This window comes from Coturnix japonica, chromosome 3 (genome assembly GCF_001577835.2).
Source record: "Coturnix japonica isolate 7356 chromosome 3, Coturnix japonica 2.1, whole genome shotgun sequence".
Lineage (NCBI taxonomy): Eukaryota > Metazoa > Chordata > Aves > Galliformes > Phasianidae > Coturnix > Coturnix japonica.
Window position 1 is genome coordinate 43,332,204 of NC_029518.1, and position 13,716 is coordinate 43,345,919.

General features: G+C 42.8%; 2 protein-coding genes across 3 annotated transcripts in view; one reads left to right on the top strand and one right to left on the bottom strand.

Moving 5' to 3' along the window:
• GINM1 (glycoprotein integral membrane 1) overlaps positions 1-13,716 on the top strand; it is a 15,301-nt gene continuing 1,585 nt past the window's right edge. The window contains exons 1-7 of the mRNA XM_015858098.2: positions 1-186; positions 6,568-6,627; positions 6,804-6,900; positions 8,735-8,886; positions 10,690-10,846; positions 11,577-11,707; positions 12,871-13,034. Of these exons, the coding sequence (XP_015713584.1) occupies positions 73-186; positions 6,568-6,627; positions 6,804-6,900; positions 8,735-8,886; positions 10,690-10,846; positions 11,577-11,707; positions 12,871-13,034 (875 nt within the window). The 5' untranslated portion in view covers positions 1-72. The remainder of the gene's footprint in view (positions 187-6,567; positions 6,628-6,803; positions 6,901-8,734; positions 8,887-10,689; positions 10,847-11,576; positions 11,708-12,870; positions 13,035-13,716) is intronic.
• The window catches only part of KATNA1 (katanin catalytic subunit A1), a 27,045-nt gene continuing 21,958 nt past the window's right edge, over positions 8,630-13,716 (bottom strand). For both annotated transcript variants that reach the window (XR_001554133.2, XR_001554132.2), the window contains exon 16: positions 8,630-11,806. The gene's annotated coding sequence lies outside the window, so the exon portion shown is untranslated. The remainder of the gene's footprint in view (positions 11,807-13,716) is intronic.

Genomic DNA, 13,716 nt, shown 5'->3' on the forward strand with positions numbered 1-13,716 from the left:
CCCGCCTCCGCCGCCCGGCCCCGCCCCGCCGCTTGTTGATGTTTCACTTTGTTTTAATTCCCGGGTCGCAAGATGGAGGCGGCGCTGGGACGGCGCGGGCGGCGGCGGTGGCCGCTGCTGCCGCTGCTATTGCTGCTGATGGCTGCGCTGCTGCTGGGTCCGTCCGTGGCGCTGCAGCTGGGACAGGTACCGGGCGGGCGGGGGGGCATCGCTGGGAGCCGCGGGTGGAGGAGGAGGGAGAGGCCGGCGGGGCGGTGCGGGCTGCGGGCTCTGCCAGTGCTGCCAGTGCTGCCAGCCCGAGGGCTCAGGTGCAGGTGTGTGGGAATAGGAGCAGAAGGCGTGACGCGTCTGCCGCTAACTTGGTCACTGCGTGCCCGCTGCTTCCTGCCGCCCTGCTGTGATGTGTCCCTATAGCGTTTGGTGGCTGAAAAATATCTGGCAGGCAGAGGGGGAAGAATGTTATGGCTATCAGTATTGCTGGGCACAGCCACCTCGTGCTGTGTGTGTGTGTGCATCGCACTGTGACAGGCTGGTGCTGCACACATAGATGGTGTGTTATGGCCATGTCTCCTCCTGGTGATGTTTGTGCTTCTGAACTGAACTCATGGCAGGTTCCCAATGCAGCAGCGTGTTCATAGAATCATAGAATGGCCTGGATTGAAAAGAACCACAATAATCATGTAGTTTCAGCCCCCCTGCTATGTGCAGGGTCACCAACCAGTAGACCAGGCTGCCCAGAGCCACATCCAGCCTGGCCTTGAATGCCTCCAGGGATGGGGCACCTGCAACCTCCTTGGGCAACCTGTTCCAGTGCAGGGCATTGTGCTGTCTGCTTCCACTGCCTGCACAGTCCATTGTATAGTCACTGTCCCATGGAAGGATTCGTTAGGGCCCCTTTTCCCCATGGTACTGGTTGAAATAGAGCTCTCTTGAGGGCCTGGCACTGGCCCTGCACTGGAACATCCTGAGCTTGCTTCCTTGTCTCCACTTCCCTTTGCAACCATTGGAACTGAGATGAGCTTAGCTATTCAGGGTGGGGATCTAGATCTTCAGACATCAGTGCTCCACATCAGGTGCAGAAAAGCGTGGAAGCACAGAGATAGCTCCGTCAGTCCTCCACTTTGCTTTGGGTATAGGGTACATTTCAGAGCCCTCATAAAGCCTGACAGTGTGAGCAGGAGCTGGTGGGAGAAGAAGGGCCTGGGCAGGATGGGATTTCGGTGCTGTTAGTTTGGCAGCAGCAGCCAGGAGCTGAGCAACACATGGCATGTGTTCAGAAGGCTCTTTCCTCAGGAGGGTTTGGGCTGCAGGCTGGCTGCAGCTTCCCTTTGGCTGCACACTCCAGCATCCTGAAAGCACGGTGGCAGAGCGCTACTGATAGCTTCGCGTTTTGTCAGTCCTGTACATGGCAGTAAGTTCACCTCCAAGATATTACGGGACCCGTAACGGAAGCGCTGAGGAAAGACCTGAGAATGTCGGAGAACGTCGGTGCAATTTCATTTTCTAAGTTGGAAATGCTTTTGTTCAGCTCAGGAATGTGAACGCCTCCATTGTTGTGCAACACTTGTCGTTTCTTAAATAAGCTGTTTTGAAATCTGGGCCTGTTTTTAGTTGTTGTTGGGTTTTGCTTTGTTGTTTTTAAAGAACGTTAGCATGTGTGCTTTAGTTTTGCTTTCTCCTCCTGAAATTTGGACAAGCAAATGTGGATTACAGACTGGGAAGGAAAAAAAAAAACCAAATAAACCCAAACAAACAGGGGCAAGGAGTGCTGCAACAACAGCATCACTCATCTTTGCATCAAAGCAACGTGTTTTTCTAGTGCTAGGTCAAGAATTAGATTTAATGCCTTGGAGTATTTTTGATGTGCTGTCAGATCTCAGTGTGGGATGAATGCTCTGATGTTTGTTTACTCCATTTGCCACTGAACGTTTAGATTGAACTGTTCTCTTTCCAAAAGGCTCACTTGCCCACCAGACCTTACGTTCATGCAGTTGTTTGACAAATATTTTTCAGGCTATTCGTTGGCTGCCTCTATGAAGACAGATTGTTTCGTAACAGGAAAAAGTGATCTTCACTACGTCAGCCACCAGTACATGTGCAGTGGGTGTCATGGATTTTAATCAAAGAAACTTGTTTCTAGTGGCACACTGACATCTTTCTTTCGTAGCTTCATGCCAATTTCTCTCTTAACATCTTGGCATACGTTCTGAGTTTTATACTTACAATATACCGCAGCATCTTTCCGTATGTATATGATGAAATGAAAGCAGTGTGATGCAGCTGTGTAGATGTGAGATGAAGTGTTCAGCTCCAAAGTTCTGGATGAAGTATTTGTATTGTGAGTTGATTTAACAGGGAGAGAGCAAAGGCAACACACATAGGGCAGCAGAAAGGATGAGCAATGTTATTCCATGAACAGCACAAAGCAAGGAAGGAATATGTGTGGTTATTCAGAAAAGTAAAGCAAAGCAAATGCATCACCGTGTTAGATTTATATGTTAACATGGTAGTTGAGTTGTAGTTACCTAAGCAAGTACTGGATTTCATTGTCTTATCCTAAGTATTATCATGCTGTTTAACAACACCAGGCCTTTGAGAAGATTTTGTACTGAAGTTTGGTGAGATATGAGGGGCTAAACATAGTCCTTCAGTCTTGCTGGGGACTGTACCAAGACTGTTTCTTACCTCAGCTGCTCCTGGTGACCAGCTATAGCCTACAGCATAGCTTTGTTTTGTGTCTGATGAAGGAATAAGAACGGAACCTGAGACCCTGTGGGGCCAGTTTTCCATGTGAATGCCAGGACTCAGAAGCGGTGTGAAGTTGGATGGCTGGTAGTTTTTGGCTTGTTTGAACACTCTTTCCCACCATCTCCGTTCAGATTTAGAAACAGAAACTATTTCTGTCCATTTCTTACCTGCATGGCAACTTGTGTTGATTTCCCATTTCCATACTATACAGAAGATATCCCTGCACAGCTGCTACAGGGGCTGCCTGTCCCCCTGCTGCCCATGCAGCTGCCTGTGCTGCCAGGAGCTGCACCATCTGCTCCCTGCAGCAGCAGGAGCCTTGTTTGGGAGCATGGGGAGAGGCATGGGACTGTGTGAGCCTTGGAGGCACTTGGGTGCCACTGAGTGCCTCTCAGGGCAGGGTAACTGTGTCAGACATGTGCCAAAGAGGCTCTTCAGTAATTCTGCAATCAGATCTGATAGAAGTCCCTGCCTTATTAGACCTACAGCTTTGTCTTGTGTGGCATTTTTCATAAAAGGCTACAGGTGGGTGAATGTGTGTGCAGAACCAGTGTGGGGGCTCTTTAAGAAGTAACAAATATTCCCTTTCAAGTGATGTCGGATGCTTTTTGCACTGTCCCAATTGAGCTCTCCTGGGTTCCATTGCAGCACATGCTGAAAGGATTAGAATATAATCACTGTCTGCTTATTGCTGTTGTTTCAGGTTTATCAAAATTCACTAGTTTACATAAAACCTGTCGTGCACCTTTCCACACTATTACTGCCCCAGCCCTGCTTTCCTCTAACAGAAAAGCATGAATCTGTGGTGGAGGTGCTATACTCTTAGCAGGTACTATGGCCATTACTGCTGTGAGTATCGCTGCCAGAGTGCTAAAACAGTGATAAGAAGTTTTAGGAAAACTCAGGAGATGCATCTGCACCCTATAGCAGCATTGAGCTGTACAAACTAGACTTACACTCATGGTTCAGGCTTCTCCAGAAAGTAACAGGACAAGATTGAGGATTGCTGTGCATGGCCTATGTTCTGGATTCAGTAGGTTCACTGCCACAGGACTGGCTTGTTTTCCCTTCCTCCCAGCACAGCAAACATTAACATATCACTCTCAAGCACTTACTCTTGATCAGATACCAATGGGATATAGTAACAGGGGGAATCTTGTGCACCACACGCTTCTGTCCTGCTCCTTGTTGTGGTGCATGTGTGTCTTCTGGCTCCTCGTGTAGACTGGTGTGGATTGTGTAGAGTCAGGGAGATTGGCCACAGCAGTTGGGTTACAGAGAGGCCCTATTGGATTTTGGGTGCAGTGCTTCAGAAAGGACCAGTGGGAAGACAGCTGTGAGGAACTGATCTCCAAGGAAGGATGAAGTGAGCTGGGAGCATCAATATAAAATCAGGAAAGCTGAACTGGAGAGCTGTTGTTTTCCCTGGGAAGGTGCTGTCAAGAGTAATGAATGACCTGCTCCTAAGGTGCAGCAAGGAAGTTTCAGGTAGGGCATCAGAAAAGCTTTTAACATTAAAGATAGAAGAAGAGAGCACTAGAGTAAATAGTTGAGGACAGCGTTTGTTCTTTTGGACATCACCAGAAAGCTTTAAGAATTGGTTAAATGAACACCTGTTGTCAGTATGAGTTAATTCTTACCCTGGAAAAGGTGGCCTTGACATGTTTCTGTATCAGTTTGGGAACACTGGAACAAGAACAGTTGATACCTGGCTATTTGCTCACATCAAAACTTGGAGATCTACTTGCAGTGTTTCATAGCAAGTCCGGCACTGACGCTGGTGAAGACTGCTTAGGCAAAACAAGAACATACAAGAGGTCAGGAAATATTCAGATACAAGCGAGTCCCACACCTCTCCCAGCTGTCAGCCCGTGTCTCCACTGCTTGTCTGCCTCTTGCTTATGGAGAGGGAAATAAGCTGGCATCGAAGTGGCCATTCTCCTGCCAGCTTAATGAGCTGCTCACTGACTTGGCAGAAATGGGATGGAAGGAAGATGTGCCAGAGAGAGAGCTGCAGTCAGTCAGTCAGTGGCAGAGGCAGCAAGCTGTTAGAGCAGCTCAGCTGTCTTACTTGCCTGCATGCAACCATCAATTGTAATTTTGACAGCAGGGATGTGCTCACCTAAATATTTTAATTTCTTAAGTGTATAATGTGCTCTTCAAGTGCAAGATCTATGTGTGCAACAGAATTCATGACTGTGCCTTTGGGTACCAAGTCAACAGAACCGACAACATGAAGATGCACGTTTCACTTGGTGCATACATTGCTCGTTTGCTGAGCACATTTATTTTGCCTTAGGCCCTTCGTTTTCAATTACAGCATTTGATTAAAAGAGGAGGTGGGGACTTTCCCTCTTCCTAGCAGTATCTGGCTGTCCCTTTTCTTTTCCTGGCAATCTCTCCACGTCATCTCATAGATGTTGGCAAAAGATTGCAAAATACTTTCTGCACATAGGAGCTCAGGCTTGGTTCTGAAGCTTAAAACTGAAGTGTTACTAAGACTGCTTGGAAGATCCATCCTCCAGGCCCTTTGAATTCCCATAAGAGAGAAAATACTAGGAAGTGAGGACACAAAATCTCAGTCATCAAGGGCAGGGAAAAAGAGTTTTCTTTTTGATCTTGGTGGCCAGAGAATTTTGCTATTGACAAACGCCTCTGAAACATCAAGGACAAGGAATTTCCGACCAAAAGGGAATTACCTTCCTTTCAAAATACTGTACTTAGTGAAATAATGAGTGTAAATCTGTGTTGGATTTTAAACCACACTTCCCCTATGAAGCCAGATTTCTGCTGAATCATACTGGGATGCTGTTTTTCAGTCCATGGTAGTTCTGGCTACTTATGCATACCCGCTGTTTTAAGGGAATTTTTATCTTACAGTTGTACTCTGGAAAGTTTCTGCTCATGAACCGGGATGACACATTGTAGTAGGTAAAAACACAGCAAAAAAAAGTTAAAAGATAATTTGTGCTCCATGTATTTCCCACCTATAAGATCTTCTATTCATTTGTTCCTTCATTCTGAATTCTGAGTTCTCCTTTCTTTGGAGACGTGCCTCACTTCTCAGTTGTTTGAGGTGAAACTGTCTCAAACACAGCGCCATTAAGATGCTGAAGGGCAGAGAAGAGTTTTCCAGGGGGAAGTGAAACACAATTTAAGGCTCCCAAAAGGCAAATAGAGAATCTAACATTATTTGTGAGATGACGACTCAGGAAAGTACATGCGGTGATATACAAAAAACATCCTCTCTTGGACATGGGCCTTGTCACAGGGCAGTTAGGAGATCTCAGGTCCCATCTGCCAAAGAACCCTTCAGATTACAAGGATGAAATGAGAGGACAGAATGAAGGAATCAAGAAATCACAGCAACTGAGGTTTGAAAGAAGGAAATAAATCCCCGGGGCTTGGAGGAAGCTTGTGTAGCATAACTCGGAAATGATAACCAGAGAAAAACAAAACAGGATCATTGCTGGTGCTGATAAAGCCAGGTGTTCTTTATCACAACGGGCTGACAGCTTGAAGGCTTAATGGAGCTCTTAACAAACTCAGCAGAGATGGAGAATCTGATTGTATCATGCATTGTCTGTTCTGTTTCAGTGAATGTGAGAGTCTTCTGTTCCATTTACATCCACGTGTAATGAATTATTCCAATAATTTTGATGATTATTTTGTCTGTATTTAAGAAATAAACCTGAGAATGTGCTTTAGGACCTGCATGGGGCTGTTCTGCAGCAGAGCGTGTGAAAGTCGCTTATGGCCTGTAGGGCTTTGCATGTTTTCTCACAGAAACGTACATCTCTTTTCTTTGTTGTTTTCCAGGAAACAATCAGAGTTGATGTGATGATGATGAAAAGCAATGGAGAATTTCACAGAGGACAGGTTTGTCAGGTTTTTCTATTTATTCAGTGAATTAATATGCAACAAAACAAAGCCAGCATGTGGATAAGAATATATAGTTTGGTCTGACTTCAGACAGCGTTAATAGTGTTCCTCTGAGAACAGAACTGCAGCACAGGGGCAGGACTGCACATTCATTCCGTCTGTCTGTCTTTCAGGTTGTGTTTAACATCACTTATGTTAACGGGCAGATGTATCTAAATGATTTTCCTATGAGAAGCGGAGTTGCCCACATAACGTGTCAAACAGTAATATGTGAGTATTCTCTCTTTATTTTTTGTCCTGAAGTATTTTCTTTTTCCGTTATCTAGTAACAAAAGCTTACAGTCTGTGCGTGTACTCTGCAAACTTCAGCACAGCAGAAGCAAATTACCCAAATCAGGAAAGTTTTCCTGCTGATGTGCGTGGAAAAAATCTTGATGCCTTGTACTCAAGTCACATTGATACACTTGGATCTAAATAGTTGAATCCGGACTCAAGACCCTGCCTATCTTTTCAGAAGAATGTTTTGCAGGACAAGCGAGACAATGTAAACAGAAGGATGCAGCTCCACCCTGCTAGTGGCCACGGCCCTTGGCTCGCTGGAAGGTGTCCAAGCAGAGGCTCAACAGCAAAAAATATGATGATCTTTTGGGAAGATCTCTTTAATTATCTCGTTTCTGTCTTCAGTAGACAAAGAATGTTCTCATGGACAGGATATCAAGGCACTAGTACTGCAGTTTTGCTGTGTTTTGTAGTAGTTAATGTTTTCAATTGGTCTTGAAAATGTTGTTGGGTTTTTTTTCCACCAGTTCAATGCAACACCTTTGTGGAAATCAGAAAGCTCTGTGATTTTTGAGATGCTCAGAGACCACTGTAATAATTGAGGCCCACCGTATTACTTACTTTAAGCTTCTGCTGTTTTCAGAACAATCTCTCAATGGATCAGGTGCAGTCATTCTGCTGCTTCATTTCTGAGGTCATCCCCCCCTTACATCCAGTCGTTTACTTAGAAAATACTAATGCTTTTCTAAATGGCTTCTCTGAGCCATGACCTTGTCTCTTGAACCCTTCCTTCTTAACTATTATCAATTATTAATTTGACATTAGTTCTTCTCTGAAGTGGAAGAGCAGTAATTTACTTCTCTGTCTCTGGGGTAGCTACATTCCTATTGCTTCTGTGCTTTTTATCCTAGGATAGAAAAGTGTGGCAAGATGTCATTTACCTACAAGATAACTGACTGGAAAAACAGATACGATTTTATTGACTAATTTTAAGAGAAGCTGAGCACTCTACTGTAGCGGTTCCTAGGAATTTCTAAAACCATAGCTGTATAGCTTGCAGTGGCTACAGGACATCTGAAACAAGGAGAAAAATACTGATTTGAGCTGGGAACCTGGAATTGTCCATTCCCACACTTGGGTCTGGGTCCTCAATGTTCACAATCTTGAATATTAGAGACTAAGAGCAGTGCTGACTTGACATTACTGTTACATTATTCCTGGACCTATTTACCCACTTCAAGTTTCCACAAAGTCTCTTTCAGTTCAGTGAACATCTTTAGCCCCAGCCCGACATGTGAAAGGGTGGGACTGCAGAGAGTTTCATTATCTTGGCATCTTTGGTCTTTTAATATCTGCCTGCTGCTGTAGTTCAGAAAGTATTCAGCAAGCACATTACTGCTTACACCCATGGGGAACAGTCCCTCTTTCTTTCCTTCTTCCACTTATTTTCCCAAAGGAAGACACTCCTAGATGGTTCTAGAAAGGTTTTTTTTCCTATATTTAAAAGTGCTAAATAGCTTTATGAGGAAAATGGTTGCAGATGGAGTTGTGTAACTGAGGGACACAAGTGGAGCATTCTCCCTGGGTGCCTCTTAAGCAAGCACTGCAGTTGACACACAGTGCTGGGGGCTTAGAAACTGGGGCAGCTCAGCTCCTGCACTGTGTGGTAGATAAATCTCCCTGATTTCCATTACTGGCCTCCAGCTCCAGTATGGCCTCACCTGCAGGGATACCACACTGTTCACATCTGTGTGCTCCATGGAGAATTCCATCATACCATTTGGGATGGTTTCTCTTTGAAAACTATGCCATTATGTTTTAACAGTGGAGAATGGAAGTGTGGATGACACAGTAGAGCAGCAGCGCCTGGGAACTGTCAGCGTTCGCATCATGGTTCACGAGTGGCCTTTGGCATCCAGTTCTGATTTGCAGCTGATCGTCATTCAGGAAGAAGTGACGGAAATTGATGGAAGACAGGTAAGAAAAAAATAACACTCTGCTTGTTCTGAGTTCAGGAGAGGCAAATAGGAACTACAAGCTAAAAGGTTTACACGTGTGTGGATGGTGGTCAAGGTCCAAAGTATATAATCTAATGCTGGCTAGCACGGTGCTGAGGGAGATAAAACCAACCTGGGTCAGCAGAGGTGTTTCACGAGGAGAATTTAAGCTTTAACGTTTACATTCTTATCTCAGTAGTTAGCAGTTGGATGACTTTCCATTAAGCTTGTTAGAATATCATGAACTTTTCCAAAACGCAAGGAAAGTCAAACTCACCAGCAATATTTCATTCTCAAAGTAGTGCCCTTTTAATAATTTTGTACACGTGCTCATTCTGAGGCTCGAGATTTTGCCCATTATTTATTCCAAGCTAATAAAACATTTCAACCACACAGTTTGCAGCAGCATTCTCTTAAGAGGGCTCACTAAGGGAAGATCATCTGAGGGCTTAGCCTTAGGGTGTTTTGTATTCAAGCTAATTATCTGAATAATAATATTTATTTATTTTGAGATGAACAGCAAAATAAAAACTAGAAAACTTCTAACTGTATTTGCACACACAGCAGTGAGTGTGAGGGGCTACAACTGAGCTGATCAAAATGTGCAGAAATGAGTTGTCACAGTCACCTATAGGTCATACTTCTCCAACCTGACAGGTTTTAGTTAGAAGACAGAGCTGCTGTCCTATATTCTGCTTCACTTTTTTAATAGGAAGATGATGATAATACCATTGATCACTAATTAAATGTATGCTCAACATGAAGAACTTCTGGCATGATGTGTTTCTCTGTGATTTTTTTCTTTTTCTCTTAATAAAAGCAATGATCTCACTCAGATCTGAAGCTTTTTTAATGAAGTCCTTACCCCACTGTTGGCTAATATACTTTGGTTTGGTACAGTTGTTAGCCAATAGCGTTGTAGTAGTTCAGATCTTAAACTAGACATCAAAATGCATATTGGGTTAGCACAGACATCTGGTAAGAACACACAGAAACCTCATTCTGTTTCCCAAATTGTTCTTGTAAGTCAGAAGCTTTCAATCTTTCTAATTTGATATCAGCTGACAGTAAGTCATCTTTTTAGTTGTATTGTTCTGCACATGTTAAAAGCAAAAGGATAATGGCTCTGAAAGCATGAGTGAAACCACATCATCTCCTGCATTCCTTTTTGAAGACATGTATCTGCTGACAAACTGCTTTACATCAACCTGTAGTAGGAGAGTTGAATACGTGAGCACATAGTTAATCCATACTTCATTTTTGTCTGCTCTGAATGAAATCATTTTACCTTATATTTCTTTTAAAGCTAAACAAAAGCAGCAATGAGTATCTCAGCAGGATTTTTTCCACTTGTTAGGGAAACAAAAAAATAAAAGCAATGACTACAAAAGCATCAGTGTCAGTCTCATCTGAGCAACACACTAAATGTTTCCACGTGCCCTTTAATATATATTTGAGTTTTTCATGCTTTAAAGTGCTTTCCTGACAAGAGGAGCTCTGTAAGACCTTGATGAAAGCCCGCAGATTGACTGTGATGTGTTATTGCAGGGAGAGGAAGATGTGGTCTATTCAGCACACATACAAATACAGCATTATTATTATATTATTATTATAATCCAGCTGTGGAAGTGTGTTAAGTAAAGCTAAGAGTAATGATTCACGTTACAACATCCATCTAAATCTTACTGGCTTGGAGTTTACAAGCACATACTGGTTCTCTTTGCCAGCCTACTTTGTCTTCACTTTAAACTCAACATTATCAATCTGTTTGCATCTCTTGCAGGTTCAGCAGGAAGAAGTAACAGAAATAGATATCTTAGTGAAGGACCTGAGGGTACTGAGACATTCAAACTACACTGTCCCTTTGAAAGAGAGCATGCTGTATTCCATCCCGAGGGACAACGACGTGCTATTTACACTTCCCAACCTCTCAGGAAAAGGTATCTTAGCTGTTGCATAATATTTTTGAGCATAAATTTACATGCTGATTTACAAGGACAAAATAACTGTTATTGCTATTCCAGTGTCATTGTACACAGCTAAACAGTTGTCAGATTAACCATTAAGTTTTTTGTGTTTTCTTTTAATATATTTACACCTGAATTCCACTTTTCTATATTCTAGTTATTTCTTTTGTTTTGTTTCCAAATCTGTTCTCCTTTGAATTATTTGGTGCTTGTAAAATCATAGCCCAGACATTTACATGAATTTCTCTCGTGCTGTCACAGAGATTTCCCTAAAGCTCCCCCTTTTTCCTGAGATCAAAAGGGAAAACTGTGGAGGAAATACCTGTCTGGGTCACTTCCAAATCAGAGACAGTTATTAAACTTGAATATCTTTAAAGACAGAGAAGTTATTGGATACTTTAATCTTATTTCAATTTAGTTCAATCAAAAATTCGCAGATTTCTTAGGAGATAAATATTTTTATCTAGTTTATCACTTTTAAAACCTGCTGACAGCTGAAATTCATAGCTAAGGGCTGCATGGTAATAAGAATACTAAGAATACTGCTGCTTCTTATCAAGTGGAAAAAAATTGTTGGCTTTCTTTGACCTTAATGAAATGCAACATGATTTTGCTTCCTAGCTTAGAGTATAATAATAATAATAATAATAATACCCACCCCTCCGCAACAACCCTCCCACTACATCCACTTTTTCTTCTTTAGATATTCAAGATCCACTGCAAACTACCAGTCAGTATCTGATCTGGCAGGTAGAAACCACAGTGGATGAAGAGACATTACCTGGCAAGTTACCAGAAACACCTCTTAGGATAGAACCTCAGTCCTCCTACAAGGTACGGTCCCATTGTTGTTTTTCCTTTGTTGGTTTTTTTCCCCTCCTCTTTTTTTCTCCTCTGTCTCCAGAGAAATGGGAAGATGACTTGGTGACATTCCTAGGAAGACAAATGTAGCAACATGTTGCTGATAAAGCAAAATGTTACAGTTCAAGAGAATGAGACAAATAGACTTCCTCTGTGTTTTTAGTGTTGACTATAGAAACATGTGCAAATACAGGGTTACTTCCTTCCTGAATGGTTACAGAAGGAATCAAATAAAAGCACTGTTAGGATTCAGATGGTGCGTTTTCCTTGTTTGGCCAGAACATTATTTAAAGATGGTAAGAAAGTATGTACCATCCTAGACCTTTCTTTGGTTCTCTGTTTTTTATTTGAGTCAAACAAATAGCGTATAATAGATTTCTCAAGAGAGAACTGCTATCCCACTTACTTGTGTAAAGTACGTGACATCATGAAATCATGGAAATCCCCACAGCCAACCACTGTGAATGTAAGATTGTGTGTAAATCCTGCAATGCTGTGTCACAGATACGCCATGAAAATGAGCTGTGATAGTTACAACTGACTAAGTATTTACAGCAGCTCTACCTTTTTTTTAAGCTTTAAATTACACTTTTTTTGTTTTCCCTGACATTGCTTAGAGGCAGGTGCTGGCTACTGGTTGATGAGCCATGAGTTTCACCAGCTGTAAGAAACACAGCAGCAGCTTGAAAAGCTTCAGTCCCAGATGAGTTTTAGGGATAGGCTTCCACAGCCTACTTTGTGGTGGAGAGAGGATGGCAAGAACGGTATGTGGCAAGTTATAGATAGGTTAGAGAACATGCTATCCCTCTCCTGCATTTCAGTGACCCTTCCCTGCTGTATTCAGCAATGCAATCATTGCTACTCCGAGTATAGGTCAAGAAGCCCACCCTTCTCCTGCTCTGTTGGAGTGTTCTTTGTTTTCCCAAGTGGCCTTTCCTTTCAGGGAACTCTTTGAGGATGAGTCACTTCTGCACAAATTAAACCTTTACATAGGAATAGTTCAGTTAAAAGGTTCCAAACATTAGAAAAGAAACAAGTCTGAGTCACCAATCGATTACATCCTGCTTCTACCAGCAGCTACAAAACTACACCTGCTGTGTTTTGCAACCAGATTATTTCTACCTGTTTGATTGCAGGTGATGTGCCAGTGGGTGGAAGACTTGAGGAAATGGCTCTGCAGATTCTGGTTTAAATCTTTACCCATTTTCTTTAATTTGATGGAAGTCATTGTGGTTGGAGTCATCGGAGCAGCACTCATCCTAAAAGTCCTAAAGGTGATTTTCCCTTCCTGTGAGCCCAAGTAAGTAACTTGTGCTTTTTTCTTTTCTTCTTTTCCCATGAAGACAAAGCATTACTGAAAAATCTTTCAAGTCAGAAGCAGCTCTGTTCTTTAGGCAGATGGTGGCAATAATTTAGTAAGAAGGATGTGGCAAATTATCACTTCAAGTGACCTTTTGATGTATAGGCAAGTCTTTCATTAGAAGCATCTTTAGCTTTGCTGTGATAATACCAAATTGATGAAGTCTTACACTGGCTACATTCTGAGACACCATTAACACACCTCCAACAGAGGAGGGCAGAAGCTAGAGCTAAGCTGTTCCAGCAATTCCACATCTTTTCATAGCATTGCAGTCACTACTGCAGTTATGGAAGGCCTCAAATTTGGCTTTGCAAATTCAAATGGAATTTCTTTAAAGGGTTACCTATCTAGGCAGCTTGTAAGCTGCAGGGAGTGTGGAAGTATGAAATGGCAACTGCAGATAAGATTCAGAGCCGAAATAGGAAAGCATGAATGTTTTTATGGAACCCAAGTCAACTCAGGAAGCCTTAACCCTTGGAACCAATTGGTTTTTTTTAGGAGAAATGACTGACAGCAAATCATGCTTCCTCACTTGGAGCAAGCACAGCTGATGTTCTCAAATACTGCAGACCAGCTGTGCTTCTGAAAGCATGGCTGATTCATGCATTCACCCAGGGATAAG